The 23,345-nt window shown below is 43.6% G+C and overlaps 1 protein-coding gene across 5 annotated transcripts in view; it reads left to right on the top strand.

Moving 5' to 3' along the window:
• Positions 1-23,345, top strand: part of GSDME (gasdermin E) — a 617,497-nt gene that overhangs the window by 321,701 nt on the left and 272,451 nt on the right. For all 5 annotated transcript variants that reach the window (XR_015300706.1, XM_086941684.1, XM_086941686.1 and 2 more), the window contains exons 4-5: positions 7,931-8,102; positions 18,190-18,310. Coding sequence is in view for 4 of the 5 variants with exons in the window: in XM_086941684.1 (XP_086797810.1) it covers positions 7,931-8,102; positions 18,190-18,310 (293 nt within the window). In the remaining variant the exon portion in view is untranslated. The remainder of the gene's footprint in view (positions 1-7,930; positions 8,103-18,189; positions 18,311-23,345) is intronic.

The following is a 23,345-nucleotide window of genomic DNA, read 5'->3' as shown; positions in this document are numbered from 1 at the left end:
CTGCCGGGCAACTGGATGGCTAGACTAGATCTCAAGGATGCGTATCTGGTAATACCAATCCATCAGCCTCATCGCCATTTTCTGCAGTTCCAATGGAGGCAGCAGATTTACGAGTTCACCGCCCTTCCGTTCGGACTGTCCTCGGCACCCTGGTGCTTCACGAAGGTCCTTCATCTGGCAGTGGAGTTCCTGCGGGGCAAGGGGATTCGGATGCTCATTTATTTGGACAACATCCTTCTGATGGCTCAGTCCCCTCAGACTTTGTCCGGTCAGGTGCGACAGGCGGTTTCTCTTTTGCAGAGTCTGGGGTTTGTTATCAACGGGGACAAGTCAGTTCTCTCCCCGACGCAATCCATTGTCTTCCTTGGCTTTGTGGTGGACTCGGTCCACAAATCCTTAAGCTTTCCCCCTCGCAAGATGGCCAAGATCCGGCATCTGCTACGTCAGACCATGTCCAGGACTCCCATTTCCCTCCGCCAGATTTCCCGAGTGGTAGGATTGCTGTCGTCTTCCATCCAGGCAATCTTCCCAGGGCCCCTGCACTATCGCGCATTGCACCGCTTAAAATCGCACCATCTCCGACGGGGATTGTCTTACGACCCGTTGGTTCCCCTGTCTGCCGAGGTCAAGGAGGAAATGTCGTGGTGGCTAGCCCACATGGATGCCTGGAATGGCAGGGCCATCTTTGGGACGGCCCCCAACATCGTCATAGAGTCGGATGCCAGCAGGTCGGGCTGGGGGGGCCCGCTGCAGTGATTTCTCTACTGGAGGCGCCTGGTCGTTAGACGAGCAGGAGCTACACATCAATTGCCTGGTGTTGTTGGCAGGCTCTTTCACGGTCCGGTGCTGGACCAGGGACAGGATACGCTCGTGCGTCCTGTTGAAGATGGACAATGTCTCCGCGGTGCATTACATCAACCACCTAGGGGGCTCCCAGTCCAAAGCCCTGGCGAACTTGGCGAACGAGTCTTGGGGGTTTTGCTTGGCCCATCATGTGTCGGTGACGGCAGAATAGTTGCCAGGTCAGGCCAATCAGGTCGCAGACTGGCACTCCCGGCATCTGAAGGATTCCAGTCAATGGAAGCTGAATGTTCAGGTCTTTCAGTGGTTGTCCGACCTTTGGGGTCCTTTCTCAGTGGACCTGTTCGCGTCGCGCTTGGACCACCAACTCCCAAGGTTCTACAGTTGGAGGCCGGATCCGCTGGCACAAGCGACGGACGCCTTTCGTGGAGTCAGGAGAAGGGTTACGCATTTCCACCGATCTCCATGATTGTCCGCCTGGCAGCTCAGGTCCGTTGCCAGAAGGCGGAGGTGGTGTTGGTTACGCCACTCTGGAGGCACCAAGTGTGGTTTCCAGTTCTTCTGGAACTTTCTTGGAAATCTCCAATCCTACTCCCCCTGTTTCCTCTTCTTCTTAGGAGTCTGGAAGAAGAACAGCAGCACCTGGTTGTTCAAGGCTCTCTCCTTCTCATGGCATGGCGCCTTTCCGGCGACGTTGGTCGCTCCCAGGTCTTTCGGGACCAGCTGAATCTCTTTTATCGAAAGCATGGGCAGCCAGCACCTCAAAGTGTTATCGGTCAGCCTGGACGAAATGGCTACTTTGGTGTCTTCGACGGGACTTAGATCCCGTGGTTGCAGGAATCGTTTCCATCTTGAATTTTTTGGCTGAATTGGCAACAGACTCTCAGGCGTACCGCACTATCATCGCTATGCGTTCCGCTATTTCGGCGGGCCATGAGCCGATTGATGGAACTCGGGTTGGAGAACATCCTTTTGTGTGCCGACTTTTGAGGGGTATTCATTTGTCCTTACCCCCGGAACCGAGGTACTCAGTCCTGTGGGATGTTAATGTGGTCCTCAATTTATTCTTGCCTGGCAGCCTAATAGGTACCTCTCCTTGAAAGAGCGGTCAGCTAAACTGGGCATGTTGTTGTGTCTGGTTTCATGCCGCAGGGTGTCAGATGTGCGTGCTCTCGACGTTTTGGCACGTGTTTTTCCCCCGGATGGGGTGACCTATACAATCGGTCGGCGTACAAAGTCTGCTTCTAGGATGATTTCCTATCCGACCTTTGTGGAAATGCCCAAACTCTGTGTGGTGCATTGTCTCAAGGCCTACTAGGACTTAAGCTTAGATCTCCGCTCTCCGGACGAACGGCGGCTCCTGATTGCTTTAAAAAAAAACGCACAAGGCAGTCTCTTCCCCCACCATTGGAAGGTGGGTGCGCTGGGTCATGCAGGAGGCGGGTATTGACACAATAATGTTTGGAGCTCATTCAGCCAGAGGTGCCATGGCCTCAAAGGCGTTTTCTCTAGGCGCTCGCCCAGAAGATCTTATGCGAGCGGCATATTGGTCCTCAGACTCCACTTTTAAACGGTTCTACTTTAAACAAGTGGTGGATGTCGCACATTTAGTGGTGAGTAAGCTTTGAACTAGCATAATCTGAGCCTCTGGTCCTGACATAGAATCAAAATTTGCCTACTATGTAACGGTAAGTGTCAATTCTATTAAGGACACGTACGGCTGTAAGTAAACAAGCATTTGCAATGCAATAGGTCTCGCATTAGGAAAGTTTGAGCTATTGTCATTGTAAATGACACATTTTTTATTTATGTGTTGGTTTTGAAAATAGCTACATTAGTAACTTTGTAATTTACAATGTCAATAGTTTTAACTTTCGTAAATGTGACACCTATAGCATTTGTAATGTAATATGTGTTGTATTTACATGACTTAGATGTATTGATATTACAAATAACAATGGCTTTTTTATTTTTAATAATACTTAAATAAAAGTTATTGTAATTTATAATGGCAATATTTAATAATTTCAACATCAAAAAAAAAAAACTCAGTACAAACTGGGTAGAACATGGTACATATGTCTATATGGAGGGAAACTGACCTCTTGTCCCCTTCAACAGGACCGGATTCCTACAAGCAGTCACAGGGCACTGATAATTCATGCACTACAACCTTTTAGTCATTCTCAAGTATGGGAGAGGCTGTGCTGCTACCTTCCGAGTCCTGGTGCTTAGTGTTCCCTCGATGCAGTGCTTTTATAAAGTTCATTGCTTGTTGTGGGTTTTGAAAGATGGGCCGCTTTGACTTGTGGGTGATGGTTCAGCATGCTGGATACAGCATTACATACTAAATGCCTGCTCGCTGCAGTTTCATTTTGACTGGCAAAATTTCCAATCACACTGCACCAAATTGACCATATGCAGCTCCACATCGGACCATCCCACTGAAGAACCAATGAATCACCTACTCCATCACTGAACAGACCCCTCCAGGTCCAGGTAACGTCACGGTATTAACCACCACTTAAGACCCCACTGGCCAGTCCATCAAAAAATAAAATAGGGGTGGGGACATGGGATTAAGATGATGGATATTGGAATTTGCAAACTGTAGGTGGGAAGGGGATCTAGAACAGGGTCCAAGGATACAAACAGGGATGGGGGCATAGGATATATGGAATGACAGAAACTGAGAAGTGCCAAGTAGAATATTGCTCAGTACTACATAATGAAGAGAGTACACTAACCAAGCTAGAGAATCCCCAAGTTGCAAATCTAAGGCAAGATCAGCTCATGCTATGTCTATAACAGACTGAGGCTCTGCTGTAGAACAACTACACTAGTTAGTAGCATCTCAAACTACAGCTTGACCTCAAGCACAAAATTATCTGACGAACAGTAACCAGCCAATGGAGTACCAGGGTCCATCAAGACTCCAAGCACCAGATTATACACTTCATAGTGAATTTGAGTTAAGATAGAGGATCTGAAGATCCACTGCAATGCGCCCAGCAGAGACAGCCCAAAGGTATACAAATTCCACGCAGATCTGCATGGCTGCTCGAAAAGCTGCATTTAACTGGCCCATCCACAAGGGAAACCACCATCTAACTCCACTTACTCACTGGGCCAAAGCAGGTCTAATTACACTCTCACAATGTCGTGAGTGACAATGGCATTTTTAGACAACATTCCATTAATGGGTGTATGAAGCAGCAATATGGTCCTTCGTCCTCATATTCACAAAACATTACTGCATTTATATACACCGTCAAAGAGAAGCTCAAGTTGTACAAACTGTTTCTAAGACAATATTCACTACCAAGTGATCAAGACTGGGTTCCCCCAGTCGAAACGCGTCATGCTGCCAGTAAAGGAGGAATAAAGCACCATTTATCCTGAATTTTATTTTGTGTGGTCTGTACATGCTGTTCGTGATTTTCAGCAGTGCAGTGCTGGCGAGTGGCAGGAGAGGCGAAGCAGAGAACAAACAGTCCAAGGAGCCCGAGGAGTTTGAAGCATGTGCCTGTGCGGTGCCTGAGTGGAGCAGCAGCAGCAGCGACGCCCAGGCACCCGGGATCCAGCACCTAGTATGGCAGCAGTGGCTGAAGGAAGAGGAGGCGGGCGGGGGGGTGTGCGGAGATAGTGCGGCTGGCAGGAGGGAGTTCCGTTGGAGGGTGGCAGACTAGCTCTGCACAAAAGCGCCAAGAAATAAACTATTTGGCATACATGAGCAAAATAAAAATAGTACAACAAAACATTAAAAAACTATTCAGTAGAGTAGACATGAATGTTACAATTCAAACGCCAACATTTGTTCAAATCCCTAGTTCTGGTTAGATACACAGTCCAATTATTCTGTTTATAAAAGCCGAAATCAGAAATTACACTGATGATATTGCTAACCTAGTAATATATTAGATTACATGTAGAAGAAAGGTAGCTGTGTTTAACTGGTGTAACCTGCGCATAAATTATTGGTAAAAATAGTGCACTTAAATATCTCTTATTTAGACTTTTTATTTGTACGTGTATGTTAGTTTGTACATATAGAGATTGAATATACAATGGTAACATTACATTTCTCCATTTCTGTAGATTATCCAAGTTCCAGCGTTCATCACTGGGAACAAGCATGAATCTTTGTATATCCCATTATTTCTTTTATAGATCTCAGTAAGTCTGCCAGTCCCCAGATTGTATCCCCTTTTAGTGCACCCCCTGCTCTTATATATCGTACACTCTGCTTGCCAACACCAGTCCAAGTCGTTTTCCCATTCTTTCAGTGTCGGAACTGCAGCCACTCACCATCTCTTTGCCACTTTCCGTTTAGCCACTACTGCCGCTACATGCCTCGGATGCACTTAAATATTTAGCAGGGAGTTCTCCTCAATGACATTTTGGAAAATATCATATTTAACAGTGTAATGCAAAACAGTGTGCCAATACATACTTACAAAGTACAGATTTGCGCAGTTTCGACTTGCACCCTTTGGCGAGGCTTAACTACCCAATATGAAGCAAGGCACAAACAAGCAGAGGGCAGCAATGTCAATAAGCCGTTTATTACCTTCAGGCAGAGCTTAAGCAGTGAAGTGCATCTTCCTATGTGCACTCCCGACGCTTACAAGCAGACTCCAGCTTGAAGGTGAAACAACAACTGGCAATTTGCAAAGAGGGCAAAGCTATCATTGTACTGTGTATGTTGTGCACAGATTTCATGTTCGCGTAAGTACTAGAGGTCAGAATATATGGCGCATGTGTGAACACCATAGTTATGATGGTAGTTTCCAAAGATGTAGTTTACAAACGCTCACCAGTGTGCAGATAAAGCTTTAACACAACAGTAGCACGGTGGTAGGTGCTAACAGGGCTGACTATCTAGCAAAACAGAAATCCCACAAATTATTAATAGAAAAAGCATTAGAGAAATTAAGCCACTCATCTCTGTATCTGCAAAGTAATAAACAAGCGCAGGGTAGTCACAAGACTATATTTTATTGGCTTGGCCCGCATTTTTATGTTAAAAGCAGTAAAAAAAAAAATTCCATAACTTAATGAGCATTCGAAATCACCGCCGCAGCCCTGCTCCGTGTAAACCGGAAGTCAGGCACTTTTGGCCGAGACGGGGGCTGGGCCTGCAATCCAGCAGGAAGTTCCGCCCGCCGAGGAAGCAGTGAAGCCGGCCGACTCCGACCAGCGCTGCAGAGGAGACACGAAACACGCCGAAAGAGCCCGGTGAGTGGGAGGGGAGGGGAGGGAGGGGGGGGCCAGGGCTAATGTGAAGGCCTGTGTGTATGCGTGTGTGTGTGTGCATGTGTGTGCGCATGCGTGACTGTGTGTGATTGAGAGAATGCGAGGCAGGGGATAGTGTGCCTGCGTGTGCATGCGCGCGCCTGTGTGTGTGTGCGTGCATGCAGAGGGGTGGGGGCTGCCTGTGTCTGTGTGTGAGCGAGGGCTTGCGCCTGTGTGTGTGCGTGCGTGCATGCAGAGGGGTGGGGGCTGCCTGTGTCTGTGTGAGAGCCAGGGCTTGCACCGCGCATGCGCAGGTATCAGACACGCGCTCCCGCGAGGAAAAACGCTCGTAACAGATTGGTGTCCTCATTCCCAACTCATTCCCCATACGGGCTACAAAAGGTCTGAAGCAGACACTCTCAATGCTCACGCATTGAGAGTAAGGTCTGCTCGACCTAAAAAATTTCCTTTACGTCTGTATAGTGGATGCGAATGCTTGCCTACGTGACTATCATTGATTGATGGAGACTTTGTCTCTCAGGAGCTTTACACCGGTGTCTTGTGTTTTAGGACATGATGGTGCCAAACAAGACCAGTGACTACAAGGCGTTCGCGCGAAGGAAAAAAAGGACAACCAGGGTGAAGGACCTTTCTATGACGTACCAACATTAAGGAATGACTGTGGACTGGTGTTACGTGATGGACTCATGGGAGTTGTAGTCCGTTTAAACGTATTTGAACTTTGCTTTGTTTCCAGTTGAATATGTTCCATGGAAAAGGAAATATTATCTGTTGATTTTTTCGCTGCTGTGGAGAAATCAATAGAAGAAAGAGAAGAAAGATATAGCATAATCCTCGCCTCCGTGTCCTTAATAGAATTGAAACTTACCGTTACATAGCTAGGCAAATTTCGATTCTTCCAGTAAATGATACTGCCATGAAATCTTTTCATAATATCTGCTGTAGAACTGTTTCAGTACATGCTTCAAACATGGAAGCTGTAATAAAGTACAGTACCCATTGAGGGGACAGTCTGTAAATTTTGCTTCAATCAAACAGAATTCCAGGAAATGTGTTATTTATGCAGATGATCTTACTTACCTTTTTGATGGAACATATGCAGGTAAGGCTGGCTAAATACTATGTATTAATTTAATTATAATTTGTCATTAATCCAAGAGGAAATGGTTGGAAATTAGAGTGGATTTTATTTGTATACAGGCAATGCTGTGGACCATTACATGTTCATCTGTAGACATGTTGCTACAAAAGCTGTGTAAAACAGGTCTTCCTGATCTGTGATAGTTATGAATGATATTCATGCTTCTGACTATTGAGAATATGCATGCTTCAGAATCTCTGTAACAGGTAAGTAACATTATCGCATTGTTCAAAAAGAGTCTTGATTTTAGTAGTGTATAAAAGGTTTAATACAACTCCAATCTAAGCCCACTACACTGTCAGCCCCCAACTAGTGGATCTATGGTACACGATTCATCAGCACAATGTGCAATTCTGAAGCAATTCAAAAGCAAGCAATTTTTCTGTGAGGGTAGGAGTCTGGTGTAATAGGAAAGTCTATGTTTGAACAGGGCTTCTGGGCTAGGTTCAGTGACATTCTGAGTGATCTTTAGCAAATGTTGTAAGTATGTTAGCCCTTGTACTCACTAAGATCCTAAAGTAACCTTAAGAAAGTTGCTCCATCTTACTGTGCATCACTTAAATTAAAATGAGCTGCTTAGCAATTTTGAAAGTTGGTCTGCTTGTATGAAGCACAGCATAACATATGTGTGTTCTTTAACACCACAAATGATTTCATGGCTTTATCAGTGCTAATAAATAAATATGTAATTTAAAGCCTCGCAGTTGCCAATATGTAAGTTTTATGTTTCAGGAAGGTAAATTGGAACCAGCCTTTGATGCAACAAATGTTGGAACGGAAAAATGAGGTCCTCTGTGTCTTGAAAGAGAAGATTATAACAACCCAAGCATGTGTGATCTCTGAACACACACAGATGGAAGGGAAACAGGGAGGCAACATAGAAATCAAGACAAAAATTGTGAAGGTAAGTAAAATCCGGTTGTCTGAATGTGCCAATATTGCACCCAAGAAACTTTAAATTGTTGTCCATAAACTCTTAAATGACACTTATATTTACCCTACATCCAACAAAAACATTCGGAATAGAACTGGAAATAGGTTGGCTGTTACAAAGCGCAAGTCTCAGTTTAGTTATTGAATGAGTGACTTTGGATGTTTGTGTTGTTCATGTCAGGAAAGAATTGCATGGATAAGTGCCTGTACTTATATTACATTTTCTTTGGGATGGAGGATTTCCCATAACTAAAGTTCCAATGTAAGCAAAGAGTTCAGCTGTCAATGCAAGAAAAAAGACATATCACAGTGTATGCTGGCGGTCCATTTATATTAAGAAGAAGGGTTAGCTTTACTGAAGAATACTTCAGCCACACAGTGTAGAAAGTGCTAGTATTTTGCTCTAGAAGTCACACAGGCATGGGGTTTGTGTATATGGCAAGGCTGCTGGTAGGTTGTTTGCTCACTGCAGACATCTGTCTATAATATGCGGACCACAAGTTCATATCCTTGGAAGCCTGACTGATACTGTCTTCCTCAGAGGACAATAAATGAATCCCATGGAGTTGAGTATAACAACAGCTTTTAGCGAAGTGCCAGGAGACAGTTCATTTTGTGCTGTGTGCTACAGTTATTTCCTTTAGTGATAGCATTTAAAATGCTACAAATTCATAGCGCAAACCATCTGAGGACTGTTGCTAGAATAATGTCAGTACTTGGCATTTCAATATATTATGATAGGCATACTTATTAAGGACTCATATACCAATGTTACGGACTCCTAGCACCGAAGTGAAGAGCTAATCATGACTTGGAGGTCAGCAGGAATATCAGTGGCTTTTCATTTACTCACCAAATAGTTGTTGTATTCCTTTTCTACAGGTCAGTGTGTGCAGACAGCGAAGGCCAAAGCTTTCCACAGTTTAGCAGCCTGCGCTGAAAAGGCCTATAGTCTATGTTTGGACTTCTTAAACAACGTACTTGTCAGAAGTTTGAATGAACATCTGAACTGATGCAGTGGCTAGTGTTTTGTAAATTTGTTTATCAGGAACTGGGAATCTTTCTCATGTGAGAAATACATAAGGCCTTAAATTTCACTCTGTAAGGACAAAAGTCTCTCAAATCAGTGTAGTAGGTTCATTCTAAACACTTTCTCCTTTGTCGTGGTCACGCTTCTTCTTCAATTATTTGGCATAGTTTGATGGACTCTTAATCCTAAGGGACCCCACACAAAGCCCACACCTTTTGTGTGGTCTTAGATGGGAAGACCCTCAATTGGTCTTCCCACCTTTTGGAACAAGGAGTGGCCCACATTTGTCCTACCCTTTTACAGGTCCACGCTTGTAGTGTTTGTATTCCTTAACATCTTGACCAGGCTACCCAGAGATTGAAGGAGCCTTCATGGGTTAGCTTTCAGTGAGAGGCTGAGTATCTTATGTGAATAATTCTGAATTCCTGCATTCTGTTTATATTGCTGGGGCCTAAAGATCCAGTCAATCAAACAGGTGAAATTCTACAGCAAGACAAACAGGAAGGTAGTGTTCAGGTTCTGACAGGTACATCAATGTAGCACAAATTAGTAAATTAATTAAGCACATTGGGGACCAGTGAATAAGTGCGAAGGTCTGTCTTACATAGTGTAAACGATAATATTTCCTGGCATGCACAGGTGTCATATGGTCTTCTGTAAATGTTAGAATCTCTTGCGAATTTCACTTTAATGTGTACCAATGTATGCCAAGCACTAACACTGAAAAGAACATATAAATTAATGACCCCACAACTAGAGTGCTAAACGGCTGCAGAAATCTTGGCCATTTAACATGAACTCAGAGTTACCAGACCAAGGAGCAAACTTGCTGACTTCTTGTTAAGCCTGGAATTAAGGCAAGTCTTATGTGCATTAGCCTTCTGCTTGTATGTATTCTGAAGTAGACATACTTCATTATTTTGTACTCTGCACACAATGCATGATAATCTGAAGGAGACCAAGGTGGAAACTGTTGGCATTATTGACCTGCTTAGACTATGATGTCCAAAGATTTTGGCGGGAAATTGAAGAAGCTGAAATATTCTTTCAAGCAATTTGATGTGATGGAATGTGATATTCACAACCCCTGAGACTTGAGATGTATTGGTAATAATGAGCTCGAACTGCACTGCTGCAGTGTTTAAAAATAATGACAGGGTTTGATTATATCTGACCAAATGGTCAGAGTACAGCCATGAGTGTAGTTGCCTAAAAGCACAAGCTTGATTTTAAGGTTTATATGTTTTGTGATCATCTAAAATAGTGTCTTGCAGTCTCTGAACCTTGAAAACCAATGTTCTGCACAATTATAGTACATTTGTTGTAAACTCTAAATGATTGAGGCGAAAGGAGTAACCTATAAAGTGAAAGTTAACAACGGACAAAATTGATGTTTGTAGGACTACAGAAAATATTCCTAATTTAGAATGGGAACGTCCGCAGACAGACTGCTTCTTTTTTTCTTCCAATAGAGGAGGTGTGTATCAAGTACTGTACTAGATCACAAACACTTGATATTTGAGCAAGGAGGACCTCGATGTGACCGGTGTCAAAATGAATTGACCCCTAAAGTAAAGATGCTAATGCCATTACATCAAGATACATCTTAATAGCGTCTATTGTGGTTACCAGAACAGATTCCTTTCCTCTGCATGATCAGAATTAAGTATATGCAGGATAATGTTCAGCTCAGTGGATCGTTTGAATTACTTACATGTCGCACATTTCAATGTTTTACATGGGAAATGTATGTTTGCACGATTGTGGGAATTGCTAGGCTTCATTGGGTTTAATTATGCTTTAGAAATATTCCAGAGCACGTTTGCTTGTAACAGTTAAAAGCCAAAGCTTTTTGAAGTAGCAATGGAGAGCAGGCATCTAGATTAGTGGTGTTGATCGGGTAGCTCTGGAGCTACTAGTAGCTCACCAGTACCCAGAAGTATCTCTTTGACATTCAGCTGAGCACAGTAGGTAATTCAGGGGGTCTAGGAATATTGAAGAAGGCAGCACTACACATCTCCATATCCTTTGAGTGGCTTCCAACCAAGCCAATGGCAGAGCCACAAGCCAACATGCTAAACAGACACTGTGACCGCTTACGGTACCTGCAGCATGACCACCTGCCTCCACTCTCAATTAATTAAAGCCACAATGAGATTGCTCACTTTGCAAACCCTATCTGTCTGTCATACAGTATGTGTGAAACAGGGCCAGAGATGAAGTGCCAGCAATAACCAGAGTGAAGTTGCTAGAGTGCGGGTGCACCAAGATGGAGTGGAAGTGGGTGAGAACTGTGCGTTAGAAGCCCTGAAGCCAGCGAGAGCAAAGGCCTTGCATAGTGGCCTTGTGTGTTTTCGATGGTGTAGATGGTGTGTGTATGTCTCTGTGTATTTGTTTACATGTTTCTATTTGAATGTGTATGCATATGTGCACTATATGTATATGTAGTGTATGTGGCTGGTGTGATGTCCCTCTTTGAAAGACATTCCCTCTCCCTGGAAGCTATTCCAAGTGTCAGGAAACACCAATTGTATCTGGTGCCCCCAATATAAAGGGTTAATCTCTTGCACAATGATGGCTATTCTTGTCAAAATATTAGCATAGTTATAATAATGGTAAATCTTGACATATGTTGGACATCCTTGAGCTAATCATGGGATGATGGCAATAAACTGTTCGATATTTTGAATATTCTTGGCATACGTGTGGTCATGTATCACATAATTGTGCACTTCCTTGGAATAATAATGTCTATGACTGACATGATGTGGGGGTTCATTATGGTAGGAATCCATGGCACAGAAGAGAATAGAATACAATGATAGGGATAAAAATGTCTACCTGTCTATACAAAAAAACTACCACAAAGCTATCCGATCCGCACGTGCCACCTTCTACGCAGACGAAATTAACTCTAGCCCTAACCCCGCTAAAGTTGTTTTTAAACTATTGGAAGAACTGCAGAGCCGTAGATCTTCCTCCTCTAGCATCACCTCCGCCCAACACTGCGAAGACCTTGCTACGTTTTCTGTTGAGAAGGTGCAAAAAATCTACAATTCATTCCCACAGACCGCCTCTGTTCCACCCAACCCCCTTAGCTCCATCAGCAACGGCACCATTTTGATGTCCATACCTGAAATCTCACAGGAGGAACTTGCGAAACTCTGTATGAAAGTCAAATCTGGCTCTCCTGCAGACCCGATGAGACCAGGCCAATTCACAAAATCCCTAGAATTCTTCCTGCCTTCCTTGGCTTCCATAATAAATCTCTCTTTCTCCTCGGCCAAGGTCCCGACCGCGTGGAAACAGGCTTGGGTCTCTCCCATCATCAAGAAGCCAACCCTAGACCCCTCCAAGTTAGAGAACTTTAGACCAATCTCATTGCTCCCATGGACATCTAAACTTGCAGAAGCCCACGTTAACGTCATTTTATCCCAGCACCTGGACCATAATAACATCCTGGATCCATCCCAAAACGGATTCCGGCCGGGACATAGCACCGAGTCCGCCCTCTTGGCCACATCGGAACATCTACGGACGATACTGGACGCCGGTCAAAGTGCTGCGCTGATTCTGTTAGATCTCAGCGCAGCCTTTGACACGGTCTCCCACAACATTCTTCTACATCGTCTGGCCAATGTAGGAATCTCAGGTCTTGCCCTGGAGTGGTTTCGCTCCTTCCTGAAAGACAGATCTTTTAGGGTGTCTGCTCCTCCTTTTCTTTCCCAGCCCCACCCCATTGGACAGGGTGTCCCTCAGGGCTCTGCTCTTAGCCCATCTCTTTTTAACCTATATGTACAACCACTCGCTGAAGTAGCTAAAGCATGGGATCTCTCCTTAGTGTCTTACGCAGATGACACGCAACTAGCCATCACTCTCACTGAAGGCCCTTCCACCACGGCCTCAAGATTTAAAGATGGTCTAGCTGCCGAAGCCCAATGGATGACGGACAACTGCCTGCAGCTTAACGCAGGAAAGACGGAGGTGCTGCTCCTCGGTAAGAACACCAATTACTGGAACGAGCACTGGTGGCCCTCGTCACTTGGCACTATCCCACCTCCCAAATCCCTGGTCAAAAACCTTGGTGTCTGGATGGACGCTGCACTCAGCTTCCAGACCCACACAAAAAAAGTGGCAGCTACCTGTGTGGGCCTGCTAAGGAGCCTCAATCCTATACTTGGATTCTTCGACCCCAAGACTCGCCAGCTGATTGTCCAAGCCACAATCCTCTCCCGCTTGGACTATGCCAACGTTCTGCTACTGGGCGCAAACAAAGCGGAAATCGCACGACTACAACGCGTGCAGAACACTGCGGCAAGAGCCTTAGTTGGTCTCCCCCGCAGATGCTCAGCCAGAGCCACTATTCTAAAACTGTACTGGCTACCCACCGAATCACGTATCAAGTTTAAAACACTCATTATGATTTTCAAGATACTTAAAACTGGATGCCCAGAACTACTTCGCCCACTTCTAACACCTTATGTGGCACAATGCAACCTTCGCTCATTAGGTCAACACTTTTTGACTGTGCCCCGCACGAAGCTTGCCCGCATTGGCGGACGCTCCTTTAAGGTGTTGGGAGCCAAACTTTGGAACACCCTTCCTCTGCACATCCGCACTTTGGATAACTTGACTGCCTTCCGCAAAGCCATCAAAACCCCTTTATTCCCCTCTCTCTATTCCCCTTGGCCCTCCCCCTCTCTTCCCTCAGGTGCTGACACGGTCTTCTTAGCGCCGGGACTCCTCTTTGCTGGGGCAGCTGTCGCGCTTTACCAAATGTTAACATACCAAATATTAACAGTTGTGGTCCTGACATAATGATAGACAGCCTTGGCATAAGGTAGGCAACTTTAGCATTATGGTGTCCTTCCCTGGCATGTGATGGTAATATCTGAGCAGGTGGGGCGGGAAGAATCTGTCAATGTGATGCATTTGTGCTAAGGAAATCAGAAGCTGACTTTTAATTAAAATGAATGAAAACTGATTTTTAGACAATTTTTTTTTAATTTTTTTTTAAAGAAAATATTTTTTTTGAGTGTGTTGACCAACAATGGAAATGTCATATTTGATAGAAAACATGTATTTTGAGTAACTGATATGGTGATTTATGAAAAACAATTTTTTTAAAATCCAAAACAAAATAGAACAGACCGTCTTCAGTGGATATAATAACATAGTTATCCAATTTGAGGTGAGCATTGAACAGTGGATGAAGCCCAGGTTTACCAGGGGCTACACTAAGTTGTTTATGGAGGAGAAAAAGAGATGGATGATTGTGCTGCATTGTTTGTGTTTACTGTTCCTTGAAGAGATAAGTTTTCAGCTTCTTCCTCAATTTTAGAAAGGCTATATGAAGTCTAATGTCAGTATGAGAGCTATTCCATACCCTTAGAATATAAATGGAGAAGGCCGGTTTTCAGTTTTTTTCTTACTTTTGGGTTTGCACTTCCAGTCTGGCCATGTCTAGGCTCCTGGCATGACGTTGTGCACATGAAACAGTTATTTTCGTGGTCAGGTATTTCAGGTTAAAGGCTGGGCCTGCAAGGTAGGAGAGACCCTGATCCTGAATGTGTTCAGAGAAACTTGTCAGTGGATTCTTGCTAATGTTTCTGGCCCTACTCCAATTCTCTGCAGCCTTCAACTGAATCCTGATTCCCACCCTGAAAACTTGCATGGGCCTCACTAACACAGTACTTGAGTGGTTCACCTTCTACCTCACCAACCACTAACAGACTGTACAGATAGCAAATGCTGAATCCCACAAACTCCTGTCTCCTGTAGTGTACCCCAGGCTCCATGTTCGCTCCCATTATCTTCAATCTCAGCTTTGAATCACTTGAGGCCACGCTTTCCAACCACATTGAGATTGATCAATAAGCAGTCTCTCAAGCCCACCTTAGAGTCTCCTCAATGAACAACATTGTGCAACTTTGAAGTACCTCCCCAGATCTTAGCACAACAAAAACAGAGATCCTCCTATCTGCTAACAGTCCCAAGCAACCTCCATTCAAAGCCTGGGTATCCAACACACAACTGGGTAGCTTCTATCCCCAGTTGCCACACAATGAAAATTCTCCTGGATTTACAGTTAGCACAGACTTTACCGTCAAAGAAATCATCACCAGGAAAAACAAAGCAACAGGGCATGAATGCTCCCTTATGAAACAGCGAAAGCACTTTCTTCCAGAAACCAACTTCAGAGCTTTTCAAGAACTGCTACTCTCACACCTTAACGGAAGTAAAGTCCCACTTAATGGCCAGCCCAACACCAAGGTGGCACCACTCGAAGGAATCCTATTAGCTGTGGCACAACTTATCAAGGGTTAGAAGAATTTTAAACCACATTATTCGTATGCTGAAGGAACTGCCCTGGATCCGCCTTACGCCTTCTTCACTTTCAATGTGCTCATAAACAACTCCACTGATGATTCAAGCTCAGCAGCCCCATCAATGAAGATACGTAACCTGCAACACATGGTGATCCTGCTGCACTGATTTCTTAGGGGTGGCACTCCCCCAACAGTCACCAGCGGGTGTTTATCTACCTTATGTCCAGCTCTGAGTCTGTTATTCCCCAACCTCCTGGCCAAGCCACTATGCACAGTCTGGGAGTGCTGCTGCGGCAGAGTGTCCATATCAGAGCTCATGTGGTCATATTTTTCAGTCCTTTGATGAATTTGCCAGCAGCATACAAGACTCAACCAGAGCAGCAAGCTTTGAATTGAGAACACTGGCGGGAAGGGCGTTTCTCTCAGTATCAAACCTTGTCTAGTCATTCTTAAATCTGCTTCACAGAAGTAATGCTTTTGAAGTTGTGAAGTAGTGAATGCTGGTTCCATGCTGTTTGTTTTTTCAATATCAATGTGCACTTTGAAGGAAAAGTTGGTGTCAAAGCTGAATTCAGGCAAATAACTCAATATACAAAGAAATTAGACTACCTTCATCTATAGAGATAGATTTTTAGCATTTTTTTAAATTGCTTTATGAAATACCTGCCTTGCATGAGGGAAATCCTTGACTTTCAAAAAAGTGTCCCATTTCCACCGATGAGCTTACTCTCCCCCATCTGTATTAATAAAACAACCCAGAGTAGTAATAGTCCCAGTCCAGTGCACACTCAGTGTTGAGCATATGACCATGAACAAACTCTAGAATGGCTACCTAGTTAATTGTAGTCCCTACTGGCCTGATGTGCAGAGGGCTTTAGCATTCACATACCCTCAGAGTCTGTAAATCACAGGATTTGCAAATGGTAAAACCTTTTTTTCTACATGGTAAACACATTTAGCGATTCATAAAAGGTATTCCAAACCTCTAAACCCGTAGGGTCTCAAGGCGCTGGGGGGGGGGGGTGCGGGGGGGGTGCCGCTACTGCTCGAACAGCCAGGTCTTCAGCTTCTTCCTGAAGGAGAGGTGGTCTTGGGTCAGGCGCAGGTCGGTTGGGAGGGAGTTCCAGGTCTTGGCGGCCAGGTAGGAGAAGGACCTTCCTCCCGTAGTCGCTCTTCGGATGCGGGGGACGGCGGCGAGGGCGTGGTTGGCTGATCGGAGGTGGCGTTTGGGAGCGTAGAAGTTGATTCGGCTGTTGAGGTAGCTCGGGCCCTGGTCGTGTAGGGCTTTGTGTGCGTGGGTGAGGAGGCGGAAGGTGATTCTTTTGTTGACGGGGAGCCAGTGAAGGTCTCTCAGATGTCCGGTGATGTGGCTGGTTCGTGGGATGTCGAGGATGAGTCTGGCTGAGGCGTTCTGGATCCGCTGGAGTCTCTTCTGGAGCTTGGCGGTGGTACCGGCGTAGAGGGCGTTGCCGTAGTCCAGACGGCTGGTGACGAGGGCCTGGGTGACGGTCTTCCTGGTCTCGGTGGGGATCCACCAGAAGATCTTCCGTAGCATGCGTTGGATGTTGAAGCACGCCGAGGAGACGTTGTTGACTTGCCTGGTCATGGAGAGGGAGGAGTCCAGGATGAAGCCCAGGTTGCGTGCATGGTCTGTCGGTTTGGGTGCGGTGCCCAGGGCGGGGGGCCACCAGGAGTCGTCACAGGCGGATCTCTATCTGTCAATGTTTTGAGGCTGAAATATAGTTGCAAAATACTGATATTTTACAGACATCTCTAAGAAGGTGGTAACCCATTCACAGCAGGGAAGGGATCTCCTTGGAAAATACACTTCCCTGTTTTTTAAACACAGTCCTGTTTCCTTTATTGAAAATGGGCTGGATTTAAAAAAAAAGTTTTATTAAAAAGCAATTACAGACAAGGTAGTCTACTGACCCCATCAGACCACCATCCATGTGTTGGCAGCAAATCGAAGTGGGTCACAATTTGCAACGTACCTCATTCTGAGTCTTGAGGTACGTCCAATTGCAACCAACTACTATTCGGTTTTTTGTGATCCGACTTATGAGTACATTGATTGGTTTGCAAAATACCACACTGGTTGTAAAAATACTGGTCATACATTGCAAAAAGTATTTTATGACCAGTATTTAGTACAGCTTGTCCTGTAGGATTTGTACACTAGGCATGGTCTCCTGAGTGACAGAGAGCGGCAAGCAAGGTGCAGCATTAAACTGGTAGAATACCAGAATACATTGGAACCGTGAAAAGTTGGATTTTCTTCACTGGGTAGAACTAAGTCTGAGTTAAGTTCTTATAGATGCAGTAATTGTATGAGAGAGCTCCACTATCTCACACAGACATAAAAAAGAAGTTGTAGGTCACGTCCTTCCTAATTATATAAGAAACATTATAGCAAAGAGAAAGCTTTACGGGGAGAATGTGTACAAACCTGTGGCCCCTTCAGTGATGATGGTCTCAGGATGTGCCTCTAATAGTTGAAGCCTGCACCCCAGCTAACCAATCAGTCTGTCTTATGTTGATGGCTTTAGATGTTCTAATAATCAGCCTACCTCACTGCCTGCAATTATGCTCATGCAACTGAACCAGACCTTAGGTGCATAACATGTATTTTTGCAACAACATTTCAGATGTGTTAATCTAGTCAAAATGCATTTAGACTTTGCTCAAATTCTTTTTAGGTTTCAGTTAACGAAAACGGAAGTATAACAAAAGATGCAAACGTTGTCCTGGAAATTCCACCCTCTACGGCCATTGCCTATGGGATCATTGAATTGTATATAAAACGTGATGGGCAGCTGGGTAAATATAATTTTTGTATTGTGTGCATTAATGTTTATAGCGAAGGCTTTTTCTCTCCTATAATAAGACATGGTTTATTGTGATACTGCCTAACAACAACGTTCTTCTCCACATTGACAACAGTTGAGGAAAGCCATTATCATATTTGACATTGGGATACACCTTATTTGTCACTTACTTATATATTGATCACTATTCTGAGCGATGAGAAACAGAGGGCTTGATTCACAAAATTAAATCTGACATTTTCTACAGTAGATTTAGTTCTACATTTGGAATATGTTTTTGATTTTTTAAGAATTTACAAATGTTTCCAGTGCACAAATAAAAGATGCGAGAGTCAACCTTAATGAATTTGTATTTACTCACAAAGGCTTTACTCGTGTGTTGACATAACTAGTGTACATTTGAGCATGGAAACAGGCGCTGTGCAGTTCCACTGTATAACGTTTTTCCTATAGCATTTCCCTTTTACCCACACACCCTCCAATTTGAGTGTTCCCTTCCTGTTCCCACCTTGAAGAGTGATTATCCACTGACATTCATAGGAGTAACTCTCTGGCCATATCCTGGGCGGAACTAGACTAAGAAATAGTTTCTGAATAACCATAAACAAGTACGTTTGTGAATGCTCCAAAACATACAGTCTTATCAACTGGAGACTACGAGGAAGTGCGAGAATACCGATTCGAGGCTCTCTTCTGATTCACATAAATAATACGATTGTTTACCTGGAAATAAAAATACCAGGATTCTGACATCGCTTCAATAACTCCAACTGTTGATAAAAGCTTCGGCAGATTCTTCTGTTCAAAATATACCTATTTGGAAGATCAGCCCCAGGCACCAATTTCACTGAAGGGGTTTTTGCTTGATGAAATACTAAGTCCTGATGATGGTCTTATAAAATTCAAGAGAAAAGACCGAAACGTCGACCAAAGTCATCAACTCCTCAGCTTTTACGCACTGAAGGACACCTTTATACATCTGTTGTTTTTGGTCTTCTTCATTTAAATTCTTTTAGGAGCTGATGAAATGTTATGAATTGATTAGTGAATATGAATACACTGCTTTTCATGACCTTGATTTAAAGTTTTGTTCTATTGTTTGTCCCCATGATTTGTTCTTTGTGATTTATTCAAATACAATTCATTTTAAACATAACTTCTTTTGGCTGTGTGCTTCTTCTCTCTTTTTTTGCTTTACCTGTTACGAGAATTGAATATACTCTTTCTAAAGAAACCGTGCAACTAATGTCTAAGTAATCCTGTGGATACATTTGGCTTAATTATTCAATGAGCCTACGATTCAAACGCATTGAAGTTGTTCTGAATAAACTAAAAAACAAAATCCCTTGTAGCCACCCTTTACATAAACCAAAACATACAGAGCATTTCCTCCCTGGAATGCCTACTATTCTCAAACGTGAAAACATTTTTGAGAGTCAAAATGATTTCCAGTGTAAATCCACTTTTGAATCTGGTGTGCCACTCTTCCACAAAAAAGATCCAATATTGAAATCCCCGCAATAGGTAAACTATAGATATATTTTTCATTTTTGAGTTGTAGAATAAATATTGTTTTTTATTAAGCTACTAGACCAGGTTTGTTTTTGTCTCTGTGTTGATTTCTGTAAAGGTAGAAAGAGTTTTATTTATTTCAGAAAATGTGTTAATTTCTATAAAGGTAGAAAGAGTTTCATTTGTTTCAGAAAAACTACAGGTTCTGTAACATCCATGATGAGGTTGGATTTTTCTTTATTGTGAGATATCCAGAATAATGAAGTCCTGAATGAAAGTTCAGCAAAGCCGGAGGATCACCATGAATTGACAGTCCACCAGCTATGTCGAACTTGCTGCTCTCCTGCTATAAGTTTGAATTGGGGGATATACCAGCTGTACACCAGCAGAGTCTCTGTTGGCTCTGCTGGTATACGCCTCTGGGATCGCAATGTATCCTTCCCAGGGCTTCCATGTCACAGTGACAGTCATCTCAGCCTACTTAGGGCGGGTGACGGTCACTCATTTACTCTGTCTGTGTCTTCTATAGGAAGCATGGGGGATACAGGTAGCGAAAATGTAGAACAGCAACCAAGCACTGGGAGAAAAACACCTGTGCATCTGAGCCATTTACTTTTTGTATTGCGAAAACAAGCAAACTCTTTTATTTGCTCAATACAAAATGTTTGCATGCTTTTGAGTACTTTTGGTGTAATGCAGAACTGTTACAGGTTGTGACTGCTTACTAGTAACCTTTAGCTGGGAACAAGAAGAGACAGCTGCGTGATATGTTAGTTGCCACAAAACTTTCATGAACTTGAATTAATTGACATAGAATTTGGCTCTACTACTTGCCACTACAAATCATTAAAGCTGACATGGTTACAAAACCCCTAACTCAATTTTGACCCTATTATTTAAAAAGTCAGCGATGAAAACTAATATTATGGGCAACCATCATCCTATTTAAGACCTCCAGTGATCTTGGAGAAAGTGAATTTTGATAAATTGAAGACTTTTGTGAAAGAAATATAGCTCTTTGATCGCCATCAAACAGGATTCAGCCTGGGGGTTTGAAACAATGACAATCCTACAAGCTATATTTCAGAACTATCACTGTTTATTTTACTGGATTTATCCAGTACCTTTCACAAAATGGACTGTTTCCCCTTGATGGACCATCTGGTACTGGTCACTCAAATGTCTGGGTTGCAATGGAGATGGCTGAAATCATATCTCTCAAGTGGTGAACCATGTATTCTCACATCTGCAGTCACGTGGTGCTTCCCAAAGGGTACTAGGTATTCTTCTTGATGTTTATTATGTTCATGTGGCTCTTTAAGGAATTGCTGAGAGGCTTAGGCTTGCAGTTTTACTTGTATGCCAATAATGCATATTTATTTTCATGTCAGTGGTCAACAAGAGTAGCAAATTAGATAACCCATAGTTAACATAACTAAATGGCTCAAAAAATGGGGCGCTTTTACTGAGGCCGGCCAGTTCCTTATGTTTCCCTCTTAATTACACCCTCCATCTACTTTCTTTAGCACTTAGAATCCCCTATGCTTACAAAGAATAGCATCCTTTATTTATTTATTCATTTATGAAATGTATTAGGCGCAAGCAAATGCCCGATGGCGTCTCGGCGCTGTGAACGGAGACAGACCAGAGAAATGACAGTGAAAATTACTGGTTAAATAGCCAAGTTTTTTTTTCTTCTGAATACAGTGAGAGTGGGGCAGGATCTGATGTCCACATCAAGGGTGTTCCACAGTTTAGCTGTAGCAGCAGTAAAACGGCGGTCACCCCACGAAGCAGTTTTAGTCCGGGGCACAGTCCTCAGCAGAGCATTCATAGATCGTAGTGCTCTATTGGGGGCATAGAATGCCAAGGATTTCAAGAGAAAATGAAGCCCTAGTTTGCGGGAGGCTTTATAGGCTATACAAAGTGCCTTGAATTTAATTCGATTTTTTACCGCCAACCAGTGGTAGTCTTTGATCACTTGGGCGATAGGTTTAAACTTTGGGGTGCCAGAAAGCATTCTTGCAGCTGCGTTTTGTACAGACTGTAATTTATGAATAACTTTGTGCTGGGCATTGATGAAAAGTCCATTGCAATAGTCAAGAGATGACATGACAAAAGCAGTGACCAATGTTTTACCTGAGATGGGGTGAAGTAAGGGAAGGATTTTCTTGATGGATTTAAGCTTATAAAATGAGGTTGAGACGATAGAGTTAGCATGTGCAGCAAATGTTAGTTTATCGTCCAAGAGTATTCCCAAATTTTTTACTTTGGTAACTGGTATGGGCGGAGGGCCCAATTCAGTGGGCCACCATGCTCCTGGCCAAATAGGGGAAAGCTTTCCGAATATCATTCCTTCCGTTTTATTGGAATTTAACTTGAGACAGTTAGTTGTCATCCAGTTACTAATAGCCATCATGCCATGATGAAAATTAGCCGAGATTTTCTCTCCGTTGTTTTTTATTGCTAGAATCAGCTGGGTGTCATCCGCGTAAGATGTTAGGCTCATCCCAAAGTCCTTGATGATTCTTGCTAGATCTGTCACATAGACATTGAATAGCGTAGGACTTAGGGATGAGCCTTGGGGGACGCCACAAGGAAGTGTCATCCGGGGGGAGCTAAAGTTGCCCAGTTGAACCATTTGGGTACGATTAGAGAGAAAGGAGTCAAGAAGATCTTTAGCTTTATCCTGAACACCTATGGCATTGACACGGTCGATCAAGATGTTATGGTCGACCGTGTCAAAGGCAGCAGATAGATCTAACAAGATAAGTACTGCCGTCCCTCGTTGATCGAGGATGGTTCTTATCTCGTCCGTGGCATTGATAAGTGCTGTCTCGGTACTGTGATGTTTGCGAAATCCTTGGGTGAGTTGCAAGAAGGGCTAGCCATGAAGTCTGAGACGTTTTCTGGATCCTTGCTGAATTATCAGTTGGATTAGACAAGCAAACTGTACCAAACCTTCTGACTTCACAAGTGTAATGTCTTCTGTGGTACTCCTTATTTTGGTTTTGTGGAAACATAACTCAGTTTTGTGCTCCCTAAGGGCTGCACCCAGTTAGAAAGCAGCTGGTCTTTAAACTTAACCTTGAAGAATCTTCAGGGATCTGCCCTCAAGTATTTAAGAACCAAACTGGTTTTATGTATGATCAGACGTCCACACTTTCCACCCCACTAATAGATATTATGATACATTTTTCACATGAAGATTTAGAACCAAGTCCTATTTTTTTCTTCTTTTCCTGGTTTTCAGAGGACTTCAATACACTGTGCGAGTAGGTTTCTTATCACGGTCCTTTCCATGAGAGACATCCTCTGTTGTGCATCATTGGGGTGGGTGGTATGTACATTCTTGATTCCTTCTTTATAGTCACAGCAGTTTCCTTGTGTTTAGCCAGAATGTGCTGCACCAGTTGTTCCCACACACATCAGTCCTTGCAAAAAAAAAAAAAATCACTAGTGAGATAATACAGTTTCAAAGGTGACACAATAACAAGCATATATCATGTTGCTTT

Source organism: Lissotriton vulgaris, chromosome 10 (genome assembly GCF_964263255.1).
Source record: "Lissotriton vulgaris chromosome 10, aLisVul1.2, whole genome shotgun sequence".
NCBI classification, from domain to species: Eukaryota; Metazoa; Chordata; class Amphibia; order Caudata; family Salamandridae; genus Lissotriton; species Lissotriton vulgaris.
Note: the sequence above shows the minus strand (reverse complement) of the source record. Positions and strands in the feature narration are given on the sequence as shown.